General features: G+C 39.9%; 1 protein-coding gene across 1 annotated transcript in view; it reads left to right on the top strand.

Moving 5' to 3' along the window:
- Nucleotides 1-1766: 1766 nt before the first annotated feature.
- dnah7 (dynein, axonemal, heavy chain 7) overlaps nucleotides 1767-12478 on the top strand; it is a gene marked incomplete at both ends in the record, with an annotated part of 89011 nt that continues 78299 nt past the window's right edge. Inside the window, 15 exons of the mRNA XM_079264138.1 lie at nucleotides 1767-1835; nucleotides 2021-2105; nucleotides 2241-2391; nucleotides 2562-2598; nucleotides 2887-3067; nucleotides 5302-5374; nucleotides 5852-5971; nucleotides 7403-7586; nucleotides 7747-7926; nucleotides 8474-8746; nucleotides 9856-9983; nucleotides 10187-10265; nucleotides 11473-11697; nucleotides 11812-11958; nucleotides 12236-12415. Of these exons, the coding sequence (XP_079120264.1) occupies nucleotides 1767-1835; nucleotides 2021-2105; nucleotides 2241-2391; nucleotides 2562-2598; nucleotides 2887-3067; nucleotides 5302-5374; nucleotides 5852-5971; nucleotides 7403-7586; nucleotides 7747-7926; nucleotides 8474-8746; nucleotides 9856-9983; nucleotides 10187-10265; nucleotides 11473-11697; nucleotides 11812-11958; nucleotides 12236-12415 (2112 nt within the window). The remainder of the gene's footprint in view (nucleotides 1836-2020; nucleotides 2106-2240; nucleotides 2392-2561; nucleotides 2599-2886; nucleotides 3068-5301; nucleotides 5375-5851; nucleotides 5972-7402; nucleotides 7587-7746; nucleotides 7927-8473; nucleotides 8747-9855; nucleotides 9984-10186; nucleotides 10266-11472; nucleotides 11698-11811; nucleotides 11959-12235; nucleotides 12416-12478) is intronic.

Genomic DNA, 12478 nt, shown 5'->3' with positions numbered 1-12478 from the left:
TGTGTGTCTCATTAAAATCAGAAGAGCTCACCGCTTAGAAAGAAAGCTTCACAGGAGAACTGAATAAAAGGCAGGTATAAGCAAGCTTGTCATTTCATTCAATAATCCTGCCAAAAAAGAGAAGTGGTGTGGAAGAATCCTGTCACTAAGAAGCACAAAACCACACGACCATTTCTGACTCCAGCATTTTTTATGTGTAATTAATTTAATAAAATGGGGGGACAATGATGAGCGCCAGGAAATCAGGATGGCAAAAACATGACAATTTCATTATATTAGATGATAATATTTTGGTACATGCAGACTATGGTCTCATTATTCCCCACCATTGGTTATTACTCTTACTGGTCAAACAGGGACGGACATACTCCATCATTGTTTGTTCTTTTTTTTTTATTACTTGAAGTCTTTCTTGTTGATTTATCATATTTTCCTGTGACTATTTTAACAAATTTATCCAGTGTAAAAACTCTCAAGTTTTATTTAGCCTTGCCGCCCCCCCCCCGTGATAACTTAGGGCCCGCCCCCCACTGTTATAAGACAACTTGCTGTCATCAACTTGCTGCATGTTAACTATGATGTAAGTAAAATATTGTCACCTCCCATCTGCACGTGAACCCCAGAATCCTCATCTTGATTTAGGAGCTTTCAGATTTTATTTGGTCTTTTTCAGCATTTAAGCAAGCAGGCGGTGGTCTGGATGCTGTGTTCCGCTGAGAAAATGTACTCTAAACCAGTGTTTTTCAACCTTTTTTGAGCCAAGGCACTCTTTTTTCACTGAAAAATCACAAGACACACCACAACCAAAATGTTTTTTGTTTTTTTTGTTTTTTAAAATCCATATTGTTAATATAAAGTCCATCAAATCAAAGCCTCTTAAACTGAAATCAAATAAACACAAGAAGAGGGAATTTTATTATCTTTCACCAGGGCCTGTTTGAAAGAACACAAAGCTGCTTTTTAGACCAATGAGGTGAAATTGGATAATTTCTCAGGGCACACCTGATAACCTCTCACGGCACACTAGTGTGTCACGGCACAGTGGTTGAAAAACACTGCTCTAAGCAGCAAAGACCTTACAGATTGAATGGAATAAACTTCCCATCACCAAGGCCGGATTATACAATGGGCATTATGGGCACAGGCCCTGGGGCCCACGCCGAGTTGGGGTCCATGTTTGGCCCATGTCGGGCAAACACCAGCATTTTTGACATGAAACAAAACGTACAGAAAGTAACTGTTTCTGTAATAGTTACTTATGTAATAGTAATAGTGTATTGCTATTGGTACCATTGGCTGAGAGATGTTAGAAATGTCATTTCACAGAGTATCATTCACAATTTTCACAATGTTATAGTGGGGAAGGGGCCCCTGCCCAGGGGCCTGTGCACTTTTAATCCGGCCCTGGTTACCACCTGCCTAACCACCTAGCTAAGGCGCTCGCGCGAGGCCACAGTTGTTTCCTAGCAACCGCCCCTAGCAACGGCGCAGGACTTTCGTCGTTCTACAGTCAGCGATTTATTTTTAATTTATTTCGCACCAAAATGGATTTAAACAAGAATTAAAATGACAGTAAAGATAACAAAGAGCTTTCAGATTGAATGGAATAAACTTCCAATCACTGGTTACACCTGCCTAACTGCCTAACCGCTGCTAAGGAGCTCGCGCGAGGCCACAGTTGTTTCCTAGCAACCGCCCCTAGCAACGACTCAGGACTTTCGTCGTTCGACAGTCAGCGACTTAGTTTTAATTTATTTCCCACCGAAATGGATTTAGACAAGCATAAAAACGGCAGTAAAGATAACAAAGAGTCCCCATTGCTCAGTCCATTACCGGTGAGTAAACAAAAACGACTGCCCCTCTCCCCCTTTTTGTTTGTTTTTAAGCTTACAAATATAACTTTTTAGCTAGCTGACTTGCAGCTAGTTGCGACCAGCGCTAAACAGCTGTTAAGTTTTAAACTTATTTAACTATTTCTTCTTTATCTTGGTTAATTAACTGCAAACTAATCTGAACCCAGGTGAAAAGAAAAACTCCGTGGATGCAGACAAAGCCTTCATTTACCCTCCAGGTGAAGCCTCAAGGGAGTGGAGACGATCTGACACGTGGGTTGAGTGGGTTGTTTCTCTTTTTCTTTAAGCTTTTTGGCTTAAATATGTGTTTATCTTTTAAAGCATTAAATAAGACAAGTATGAGTTCATGCCACATTATGGGAAATGGTTGTCCTTTGTGTACTGTAGAGGAAAAGCTGGGCGCAGCTGGAGGAAGCAGTCCAAATCAAAGTGATGGCAAAACCCAAATCCCCAAGCCCCCCAGGACCCTCAAGCATGGTAATAGACAACTCAGCAGAAGGCAGAGGAATCTTCGCAAAGCTCTGGCCATGACCATGGGGTAAGTGTTGCTGTTAAAATGCCTTTAGGCTGTTTTTATTTCCTGCTTTTATTTGTCTGTCTGTGTCTTCAAAGAAGGAAATGTAATCTTTTAGAAAGGAATTTATTACTGAAGCCTTGATTCTATATTTTGTCTAGTTCTTTTTTGCATTATACTTACATTGTTTTTAGGCTGGAGAAGGACGACGGATTGCCACAGCATGAAGCGGTGAAATGCGATGCACACTCACACTACATCTTATATCATTTTGTTCTTTAACTTAATATTGACAATAAATGGTGAAGAACAATATCATTCCTGATACTGTATAAACTATAAAATTGTATATTTAATAATTATTCCATTCATAATATCTTTATCTAATATGCATTTTATATTATTAAAAGAAAAGTATATTTTCATTCTCCTATCAGCTCTGGTTGTAAATACATTTTAACGCCAACCTTCCAAGTAATGATTTCAAATGCTATTACTGAAGATATTTTGTCTATTTAGACATTGAACGACGGTTACCTGAGAGCGAAGCAATTGAAGCATGTGTCTCCTCTGCCGGATTCGTACCTGTGTAATATTCTGACAAAGGTCCCCTCCAAACTGAAGAGCCTGAGGCCAGAGCTGGAGCTTCTGGTTGATGAGATCAAGGATGAATATTTTGGCAGCATCGCAACATCAATCTGTGCGCATTAAGTTGCATTACTCTCATATAACATACAGTAATTTTACTTTTCTAGACCTTCACCTCATCAATAAGATGAGTAAAAAGAGTTTCATTACATCATGAATTCATTCCATGTTTTAGTTCGTGTCACTTGTGGTAAAAGAAAAAAATGTTTGGTTTACTGTTTACTGAGTTTTTACTTATCATAAATTCCTGTCTTCAGACGGGTGTCTTCCCCACTGCCTTTAAAACAGCGGTGGTGAAGCCCCTTCTGAGGAAGAGTAATCTGGATCCCAACATTCTTGATAACTACAGACCTGTATCCAACTTGCCGTTTCTTAGTAAAATGATAGAAAAAGTTGTTTTTATTCAGCTAAATGAGTTTTTAAACAGGAATAATATCTTAGAAAAATGTCAGTCTGGTTTTAGGACAAACCACAGTACTGAGATGGCCCTTTTAAAGATTGTGAACGATCTAAGAGGCAATCTGGATGCACAAAAACTTTCTGTCCTGGTGCTGCTGGATCTCAGTGCCGCTTTCGATACAGTAGACCACCAGATTTTATTAAACAGACTCAGATGTCTGGTGGGCCTCTCAGGTACTGTTTTAAAATGGTTTTACTCCTATCTCACAGATCGACAGTTTTTTATAAGTATGGATACATGCTCCTCAAAGACCCATAAAATAAAATGTGGGGTTCCCCAAGGATCAATTTTTGGCCCACTACTTTTTAACCTGTATATGTTGCCACTTGGGGACATCATCAGGAGACACGGCATTGATTTCCACAGCTATGCTGATGATACACAGCTTTACATCGCCGTGTCTCCTGATGACCTGGAGCCAGTCAACACCCTTTTAAACTGTATTTTAGATATAAAGTCATGGATGGCAGAGAACTTCTTACAGCTCAACCAGGACAAGACTGAAGTTTTAATCATCGGTCCTGAAGACAAGAGAGAGATCATTTCATGCAAACTGCAGAGTTTTAAATCCTCCCAGTGTGTACGAAATCTGGGTGTTATTTTTGACTCTGAGCTGAATTTTATTCAACATATCAGAAATGTTACAAAGACAGGATTTTATCATCTCAAAAACATCGCCAGAGTCCGCCCATTTCTCTCTCTTGCCAGCACAGAGCTACTAATGCATGCTTTTATTTCTAGTAGACTAGACTACTGTAATGCCCTGCTCTCTGGTCTTCCCAAAAAGAGTATTTCTAGTTTACAACTACTGCAGAACTCGGCGGCACGAGTTCTGACAAGGACCAGGGGGCGGGACCATATTCCATCTGTTTTAAAGTCGCTGCATTGGCTCCCCGTGCATTTCAGGATTGATTTTAAGGTTCTTTTAGTGGTTTATAAATGTCTTAATGGTCTTGGGCCTTCTTATTTATCTGACCTGTTTTTAAGGTATGAACCCTCGCGGACCCTGAGGTCCTCAGGTACCGGCCTTTTAGTTCTTCCTAAAGTTCGTACCAAAACATATGGCGAGGCCACATTTCAGTATTACGGGCCTCGCCTATGGAACAGCCTGCCTGAGGCCCTCAGGGCTGCAGAGACTGTTGATGTTTTTAAAAAAACGCTCAAGACCTACCTTTTTAGTTTAGCTTATAACTAAGTTTTAACATTCTTATATTAACCCATATTTATCTTTCTTTTTAGTTAATTTTATTTATTTATTTATATATTTTATATATTGATTTACATAGTATAGATTTTATTATTTTATTTTAATGGATTTTATTTTTGTTTAGTTATCACTCCAGCTCTCTCCTCATCGGGGTCCTCTTCGCCGAGGGCTGCCCCTGCTCTGACTGCATGGGTGTTGCAGTGGGGGCTGTCCCTGTCTGGTGGGTCGGGATCCAGCGCTGCAGCTTTACGGTTGTGGCGTGGGTCCTGTCTGCCCGGACCCGGGTGGCCCCCACGGTGATGGCCTGGGTGGTCTTGGTTGGGGGTAGCCCTTTGTGTAGAGGCTCCCTGAGAATACCGTTTCCTTATCTGGTGCACATCTGGTGCAAATGCACCTTACCATTCATTCATCTTCTTTTAACTGTTACAGGGCAAATAGGGCATGGGTGAGGGTGGTTGTGGGTGGGTGAAAGGGGATGTGTATGTGTGTTAGTGTTTTATCTATTTTGATGTAAATTGTTTTATAATGTAAAGCACTTTGTATTGTTTTTAAGCACGAAAAGTGCTATACAAATAAAGTTTGATTTGATTTGATTTGATTTGTTTCATGTGGATTGCAGTAACGTATACACCCAGATATCCAAAGAGACGTGACAAGGAGAAAGTTAAAGATCTGCCCCCTCACAGGCTCGAGTAAGTATTCAGAATATGCATGAATGCCACATGAGGATCAAGAAGAACCTCTGCTTACAGATGGTGAACTAAACAGGCTTCCATGGCCAAGTCATGCAGAACTTCCATGTTTGACCTAGACAATCATCTTTAAATCTAGTAACTGGAAAAAAATCATAAAATTCAGAATTATGAAAGTTGTGTTTTTCATATTCAATTCGCACTAGCTCTGCTGTCTTTAACCGTCAGGTTGGAAATATTGCCAAAACCATGGAACCATTCATTTTTCATAGCACAAAAGAAGATCAGTAAGAAGCTGCACAGTTTTAATCCCTGTATGCGTGAAGTGCTGCAGCTCTGGCAGTGCTCTTACAAGTAGGTGGATTATATGACATCACTACAATGTTGTTGACATTGTCTGAGATTGCAGTTCTGCTGTTTTACGTCTTGTCATTTACTTCTGATGAAAATGTTAAATCCAGATGTTACCGCTTGCAGAGATCTTTGTCTAATAGATGTGAAGGAGTTCCACCACAGAGACCGGTCCATTCAGCTGTCTGAGTTTCAGCAGATTGTCACTCAACATGTTGGTGATGCTCAAAGCATTCTCCTCGAGAGGTTAGTCTCAGTTCTCGCGTCACACAAAACAAACTTGTATGCAGTTAAATCGCAGTAAATAAAGCTCATTGCAAGAATCTGTTGTGGTTAATAACTAATGTAAAAGTAGAAAATTTGTTGTTCTTGCAGGACAGTAGTGTGAATGCTGTCATGCAAAAACTATTAAACTGTAATGATGAAGAAATCTGAAATGAAAAGAAGCTTAGAAATAGTGTTTAAAGCAAAAAACTAATGTTTAAACATGGTAAAAATGGCTGAAAGTTGAGTAAAGACGGTTGAAGTGGTTGAAATCGGTTAAAATCTGGGTTGAAAATGTAAACAAAGCTCATCGCAAGAATCTGATGCTGTTAATAACTAATATAAAATAAGTTTAAACTGATATAAAACTTAGCAACCCTTTCAAAGACAGACACATTATTGCATACTCAAAGAACATTTTAAAAAATAAACAATTTTTATATCAGAATATTGCAGATATTGGCAGTGTTAGATGGGCAACAGTGGCAATAGTTCCTCACCACATGCATGACTCTGATAAGCTCTCGTATGAGTTTTGAAAAACATTGTGGTATGCAGGACTAACGTGCGCTGATAATGAAGTTTTTTTTCCAACAGATAATCCTACACTTCTGTTTACTGTTTAAAAATCCATTTGCATTACAAGACAAGCGCACAGTGCAGATGTGTTCGTGTTGTTGAGAAATCTATATCTTTTAAAGAGAAAGACTCTGAGCAGCCAAGTCCAACAGCAAACGGTTTATTAAAATACAGGCTTTCATAGAGCATTGCAGACTGCAAGGCAGGGCTATTCAACTGGGAAATGGATCTAGCAGCCGATGAAGTTCTGCACTATCACTCAGGTGTGTTGAAGTGGGGTTAGAGCCCTCGTGGGACCGAGTTGAATAGCCCTGCTGTAACCTTCCCATGAGATAACGACTCTATTCCTGAACATCAGCCTACATAGAAATATCAGCTGGGGCGGCGTACCACTAGCCTTTATTATGACGCATCTATAAATTAGATCGACACACCACACAGCTGTTGTTCTACATCATCTCCATCTCCCGTGCTCTAGGGCCAAAGTCATGCAGATTTTTAGATGCATCCCTGCTTCAACAGACCTGACTCAAATTAATGGCTCATTGTTCAGAACTTCATAGGCTATTGGAGCCAGTTCCTTTGAGTCAGGTGTGTTAAAGTAGGGGAAACATTGAATACCTGCAGAGTGCAGCCCTTGAGGGATGACTGAGACACTCATGTCATCAGAACCTTCCAACATTTGCTGGGTCTGACACGGAATCAGCTGCACGTTTGTGGAAAGTCTGTAACCAGCAGCCACTTCAGCACCAGATCAGTCAGCTGATTGTCTCATGGATATTTTAGGGGAGACCCACAGTCTCATCTCCGATGTGATTTTGTTCTCTATTATAGATGGATTTCTGATGTGCATGAAATTTACTACCAGGGCTGCATGCATAAAGTGGTGCCTGCATCCAACAGCATAGCCAAAGTGGAGTCTTTCTTCAACGCTGCAGCTGTGCTAATGACCCACCAGCTGCAGAGTCTTGCACTGAAATCATTAAGGGACTATACTCATCTCATTACCCAAGACCTGGTAGGGGAAGACTTAATTAGCAATATATTATATTTATTTTTATATATATATATATATATATATATATATATATATATATATATATATATATATATATATATATATATATTTATGATGTCTTTTCCTGTTTTCTTTAATTGTTTTTCTCCTTCTTGCTCAGCATTCAAACAGAGCTGTGGGGTATCCGGCCTTTATTCTGCATCTGATCTTAGAGGACTGTGAGATCAAGTTTGAGCCAGATTTTAAAATGTATGAGGAGGCTTTTCTCCATGTCTACGACGTAATGCTCAGTTCCATCCGCATAATACCTCGTGTGGAGACCAAACTCTACCCTGCTTGGGTAAGTGTACACCTTGTTGCTGCTTTTCCTAACAAAACCTGCAGAATTACTGTAAAATACTGAAAAAAAACTGAAATGTAGAAAAGAACAGATAAGCATTATTTAGAATAGGGATGATAACATTTCACAATACAAAGAATGTGACTAATGTGCTGTTGAGAACGTTTATAGCTTTCACGTCTTGGCCCTAGTTGGACTTTTACATTAACAATATGTCCTAACAGTATAATTTAAATGATGGACATACTAAAAATACATCACAGCACAGTAAAATGCAAGTAATGTCCAAAATAAGCTTTTGAAAACCCATTATTCACCATAATATCTTACAAGTCAAATATAACTCTCAGTTAGACACAGTAAGTTAATAGGTACAGCTTTGTTTTTCTAAAGTCAGCACTAAACTTTAGTTGTAAACAGTTTTATATCTGGAACTGTGCAGTTTTCATTCAACATCAGACTCCTCAGACTTTATTTCTGTTTCATTTGATGTCTCCAGTCAGACATGTTCCTTCAAGAATATATATTAAGCTTTTCTCCTTCTCAGCCAAGCTCAGAGTTCGGAAACATCTTGAAACCCATCATCCTTCCAGAGATTGTTCAGGCCCAGCAGGAGGAGGTGCGCAGGGTGGTCTGGGCTGAGAGCGTCAGGCCCAAGGAGTTTGTCTATGAGTTTGACAAATATGCCTCACTGGTATCCAGGCAGGCAGAGAAAGACTTGGAGCAGTTCCTCAGTGAACAGCAGTCTTTCCAGGATATCCTGGCAGAGGCGATGCACTACCAGCAGCTCACTGATCAGATTCAGAACACATCATGCAACGTAAGTTATGTCACCTACTAGCCTGAGATGATCTGCATCAGCTGCTAACAGCTGATGTTTAATCAGAATCCTTCACAGCGTAATGTCTGATAAAAAACAGCTTTTACCAACAGAAAACCTCCCACTTCCAAACAGCAGGACTTATTTTTCTCAACATTTTCAGTGGTTTCGTTTGGACCGTGTTAACTCTCGTCTCATGGAAACACACGCTCTTCAGACCCTTTTGAATTCTACCAGTTTTCCCATTAGACTATACATTACCTTTTTGTTTGGGACACATAACTCCACCCCATTAATCCAGCTAAAGCAGTAGTTCCAAAAATGTTCATCAAGAATGATAATGTTCAGTTCCCCCTCCCCACCACCCTCCCCTGGTGCACCATAACACTTATAATAAAACATGAAGTAGTGAACTGCAAACTAGTGTTCTGGTATCTTCAGTTTACTGCCTGCTACTTCAGTTCAAACTGTATCTGTGATGGATGGAAGTTTTAATGAGGTTTTTCAACTGGGAAACTCTTCACTCTGCTTTACATGAGTTCAGTACTGGAAAAGACAGATGCTGCTTCAAGGAAACGACTCTGCTCGTACTCTCTTGCTATCTGCTTAGTTGTCACCGTGGCAACGACACAACTTGCTGTTTTATTATATTCAAGATCTTTTTTATTGAGATTTTCTGTGGAAACAAGCATACACAAAAAGAGAAAAACTCCAAAACATTTTTACACCGGCCCACGGGAGGTAGGCAGATGCAGGAACCATAGGTACAGACAATGGAGGGTAAGGAGTGAATGAGACCTAACAAAACAGCACACAAAAGAAAAAAATTAAAAAAAATAAAAGAAAAAGAAGAAAATGAACACCCAGAACCCTGTTCCCCTACTTGGTCAGAGTCAGTTTGGAGCCAGTAAATGAACATAAAATAATACTTTGTGTTGTAAACCTAAAGCTGCACTAGAAGTCCTGCTCCATGTCTTATGGAAAGTATTTAAAAAGGGTCCCCACGTCTCCTGAAGCTTTCTGCTCTTGTGCTGTAGTGAGCATCTAATCTTTTCAAGCTTCAAACAGGACAAACTTGCTGTTTTATTGACTGACTTGTGGATATTTAGGTGGTGCAGCTTGGAATGTTTGAGGTTCATTCCCACAAGCTCATCCACTGTCTTGTGGAGCGTGCTCAGGGGCTCCAGCAAAAACTGGCCGCTCGGATGCTACAGGACCATCAAGAAGTCAACAAGACGTGAGTTGGTTTCAAATGTTTCCTTCACAAGAAGTTAAAATGTTAATAAAAAACAGTTGATGTGAATTAATAGCGATTTCAGTTTGAAATGATGTCAAGCTTAGTTTTCAGACCTCAGGTAAACCGTTGCAGAAACACATTTAGCAGGAATAAATGTAACTTCTTTGGTGTCCTCCTTACACAACGTTTTTTCTTTCTCACAGACTCTGTAATGAATTTAAAAAGATTTCTGAGAAGGCGCTGACTACGCCACCTGATACTCAGACTCTGATGGAGCTCAAGGTGACTTCTTACACATTTTTTTTATGTCACTTAAGTTTTTATTGAGTTTTTTGTCACAACAACAATACAATGTCTAGTTGAATTGATATTATCAACAAATTAACAAAGTAAAAAGAAAGGAAATATTCAAGTGACGTGGGAGTACCCGCTACTCTTAATAAGTGGTATTGCCCTGATCTTAAGCTACATCTCTGAATTTATGGTGTCATGCCCTCTCTTTTTTTATATTCAACCCACTTCCTCCCCTTTGAATCAAATTTCCCCTCCTGTATCCTCTGTATATGCGTTAGTCTGTCCATTTCATATATTTCTTCCACTATTTTCAGCCATTGCTCCTTTGTAGATGGTTTGGCTTTATACCATTCTCTAGTAATGGTTTTCTTGCTGGCTGCTAACAGGGCCTTTACTAGATATATATCCTCACCTTGGATGTTCTCTTCTGTTAGGTTTCCTAGGTATAGTACCAGTCCTGTTCTGGGGAGTTCATAACCTAACACTTCCTTCAGTACTTTCCAAACTTCCACCCAATATGTTCTAAGTTTTTGGCATTTCCAGAATATGTGTGAGTGGTCCGCCCCTTCCTGGCCACATAGCCTCCAACACACCTTCTGTTCTGGCGCGTACTTCCCTTTTGTCTGTGGAGTTATAAAAAACTGCGTGACGTTCTTCCAACTGAACTCTCTCCACGTTCTTAACGCAGTGGTTGAATGTTGCTTCTTGCACACATTGAGCCACTCGTTCTGTCATTTCAACTTCTAATTCTCTTTCGCATTTTTCTTTTATATACAGTGTTGAGTTCCCCCTACTTCTCAACAAAGCTTGGCATAGTGCAGACATGACCCTATTCATCTTCCCTTTATATGCATCAGTTAGTATCTTTATTACTCCATTCTGCTCTTTAGTCTTATCCGTTTTTATTGCTCTGACATAAGAATCTCATTTGTAGATATCTGAAATGATCGGTTTTATCTATATCAAATTTGTCAACTTCTTACACATTTTAGCTTGTTGTATTATACCACAGACAGTTGATCCGCCTATTTCAGACCTAAACTGGATTTAGATTAGATTAGATCAGGTTTTTAGTTCATTTCAGACATCTCCACATGGAGAAAGTGGCATCATTTCAGTCCTTTCAGCTGTAGTATATTAATATAAATTAAACTCTTCTTTAATGTGTTTGTTGTTGCCTTGTGTTTCCATCCAGGCCTACGTTAACACAGTGGTGACCAAAGAGATGCCTCTCCTGGCGCAACAACTGGCAGACGCCAACAAGCAGCTGTGTATCCTGATGGACTTTGTCACCCTCTCATCCGCAGACATGGAGATCAACTCACAGACAATCCAGTGGTTTAAACGCATGCCATCAATATTTAAGGAACACCAACATATAGTCAATGAGAAGACAGAGTTTTACCAGAACAACCTGAAGGTCTGTGATTCTGCTTTACCGCAAGCCTGAGAACAATCCTGTACAGAAACTTAAACTAAATGAGCCGATTTACTGGAAAACCAAAACCATGTCTGTGTTCTGTACATTTTCCAGTTGCACAGTGAGCTGTTTGTGGAAGAACTGCAGAGCTACAGTGCACAGCTGGAGGAGTTTCTTGGTTTTGGAGATCTGTCAGATCTCAGCGTGTATCTGAAGAAAGCGCAGGACCTCAATGCCAGACTGGAGTTAGCCATGGATAAGGTTTGTTAATTACTTTAAGATACAGGATGAGAATAGCAATATTTACGGTGAATGGAGTTTATATGGACTGAATTAGTTGTGTTTTGAATGATTGTTTTGTATAGGAGGGTAATAACGTGTATTTTTAAGCATTTAACCACAAGGGGGCAGAGTAGGATACGCAATGAAGCTGTAGAAACCGTCCGGCTCATATCTGCTTGGAAGTTCGTCCTATCTTTGTATGACTTATCCACTTCTCCTCCCTCCCTCTGACTTTATCCATCCTTACTCTTAAAAGATTAATCAATTCAATCTTGAAGAGGAGGCCTACGGCTGGCCTGTGTCCCAGTATCCACAGCGTAAAAAGATCCAGGATAGGTTGACTCCATTCCTGCGCCTCTATGAAACAGCCAGCAACTTCCTAAATCAGTATGAGCAGTGGCTCTACGGGCCACTGTCCGGTGTGAACCCAGACAAGGTACAAACTATGGAAAATTACTTTTATTTAAAGACACAACAGGCCGAACTTGCGTTGGAAATG

This window comes from Telmatherina bonti, assembly GCF_933228915.1.
Source record: "Telmatherina bonti genome assembly, chromosome: 3".
Lineage (NCBI taxonomy): Eukaryota > Metazoa > Chordata > Actinopteri > Atheriniformes > Telmatherinidae > Telmatherina > Telmatherina bonti.
Note: the sequence above shows the minus strand (reverse complement) of the source record. Positions and strands in the feature narration are given on the sequence as shown.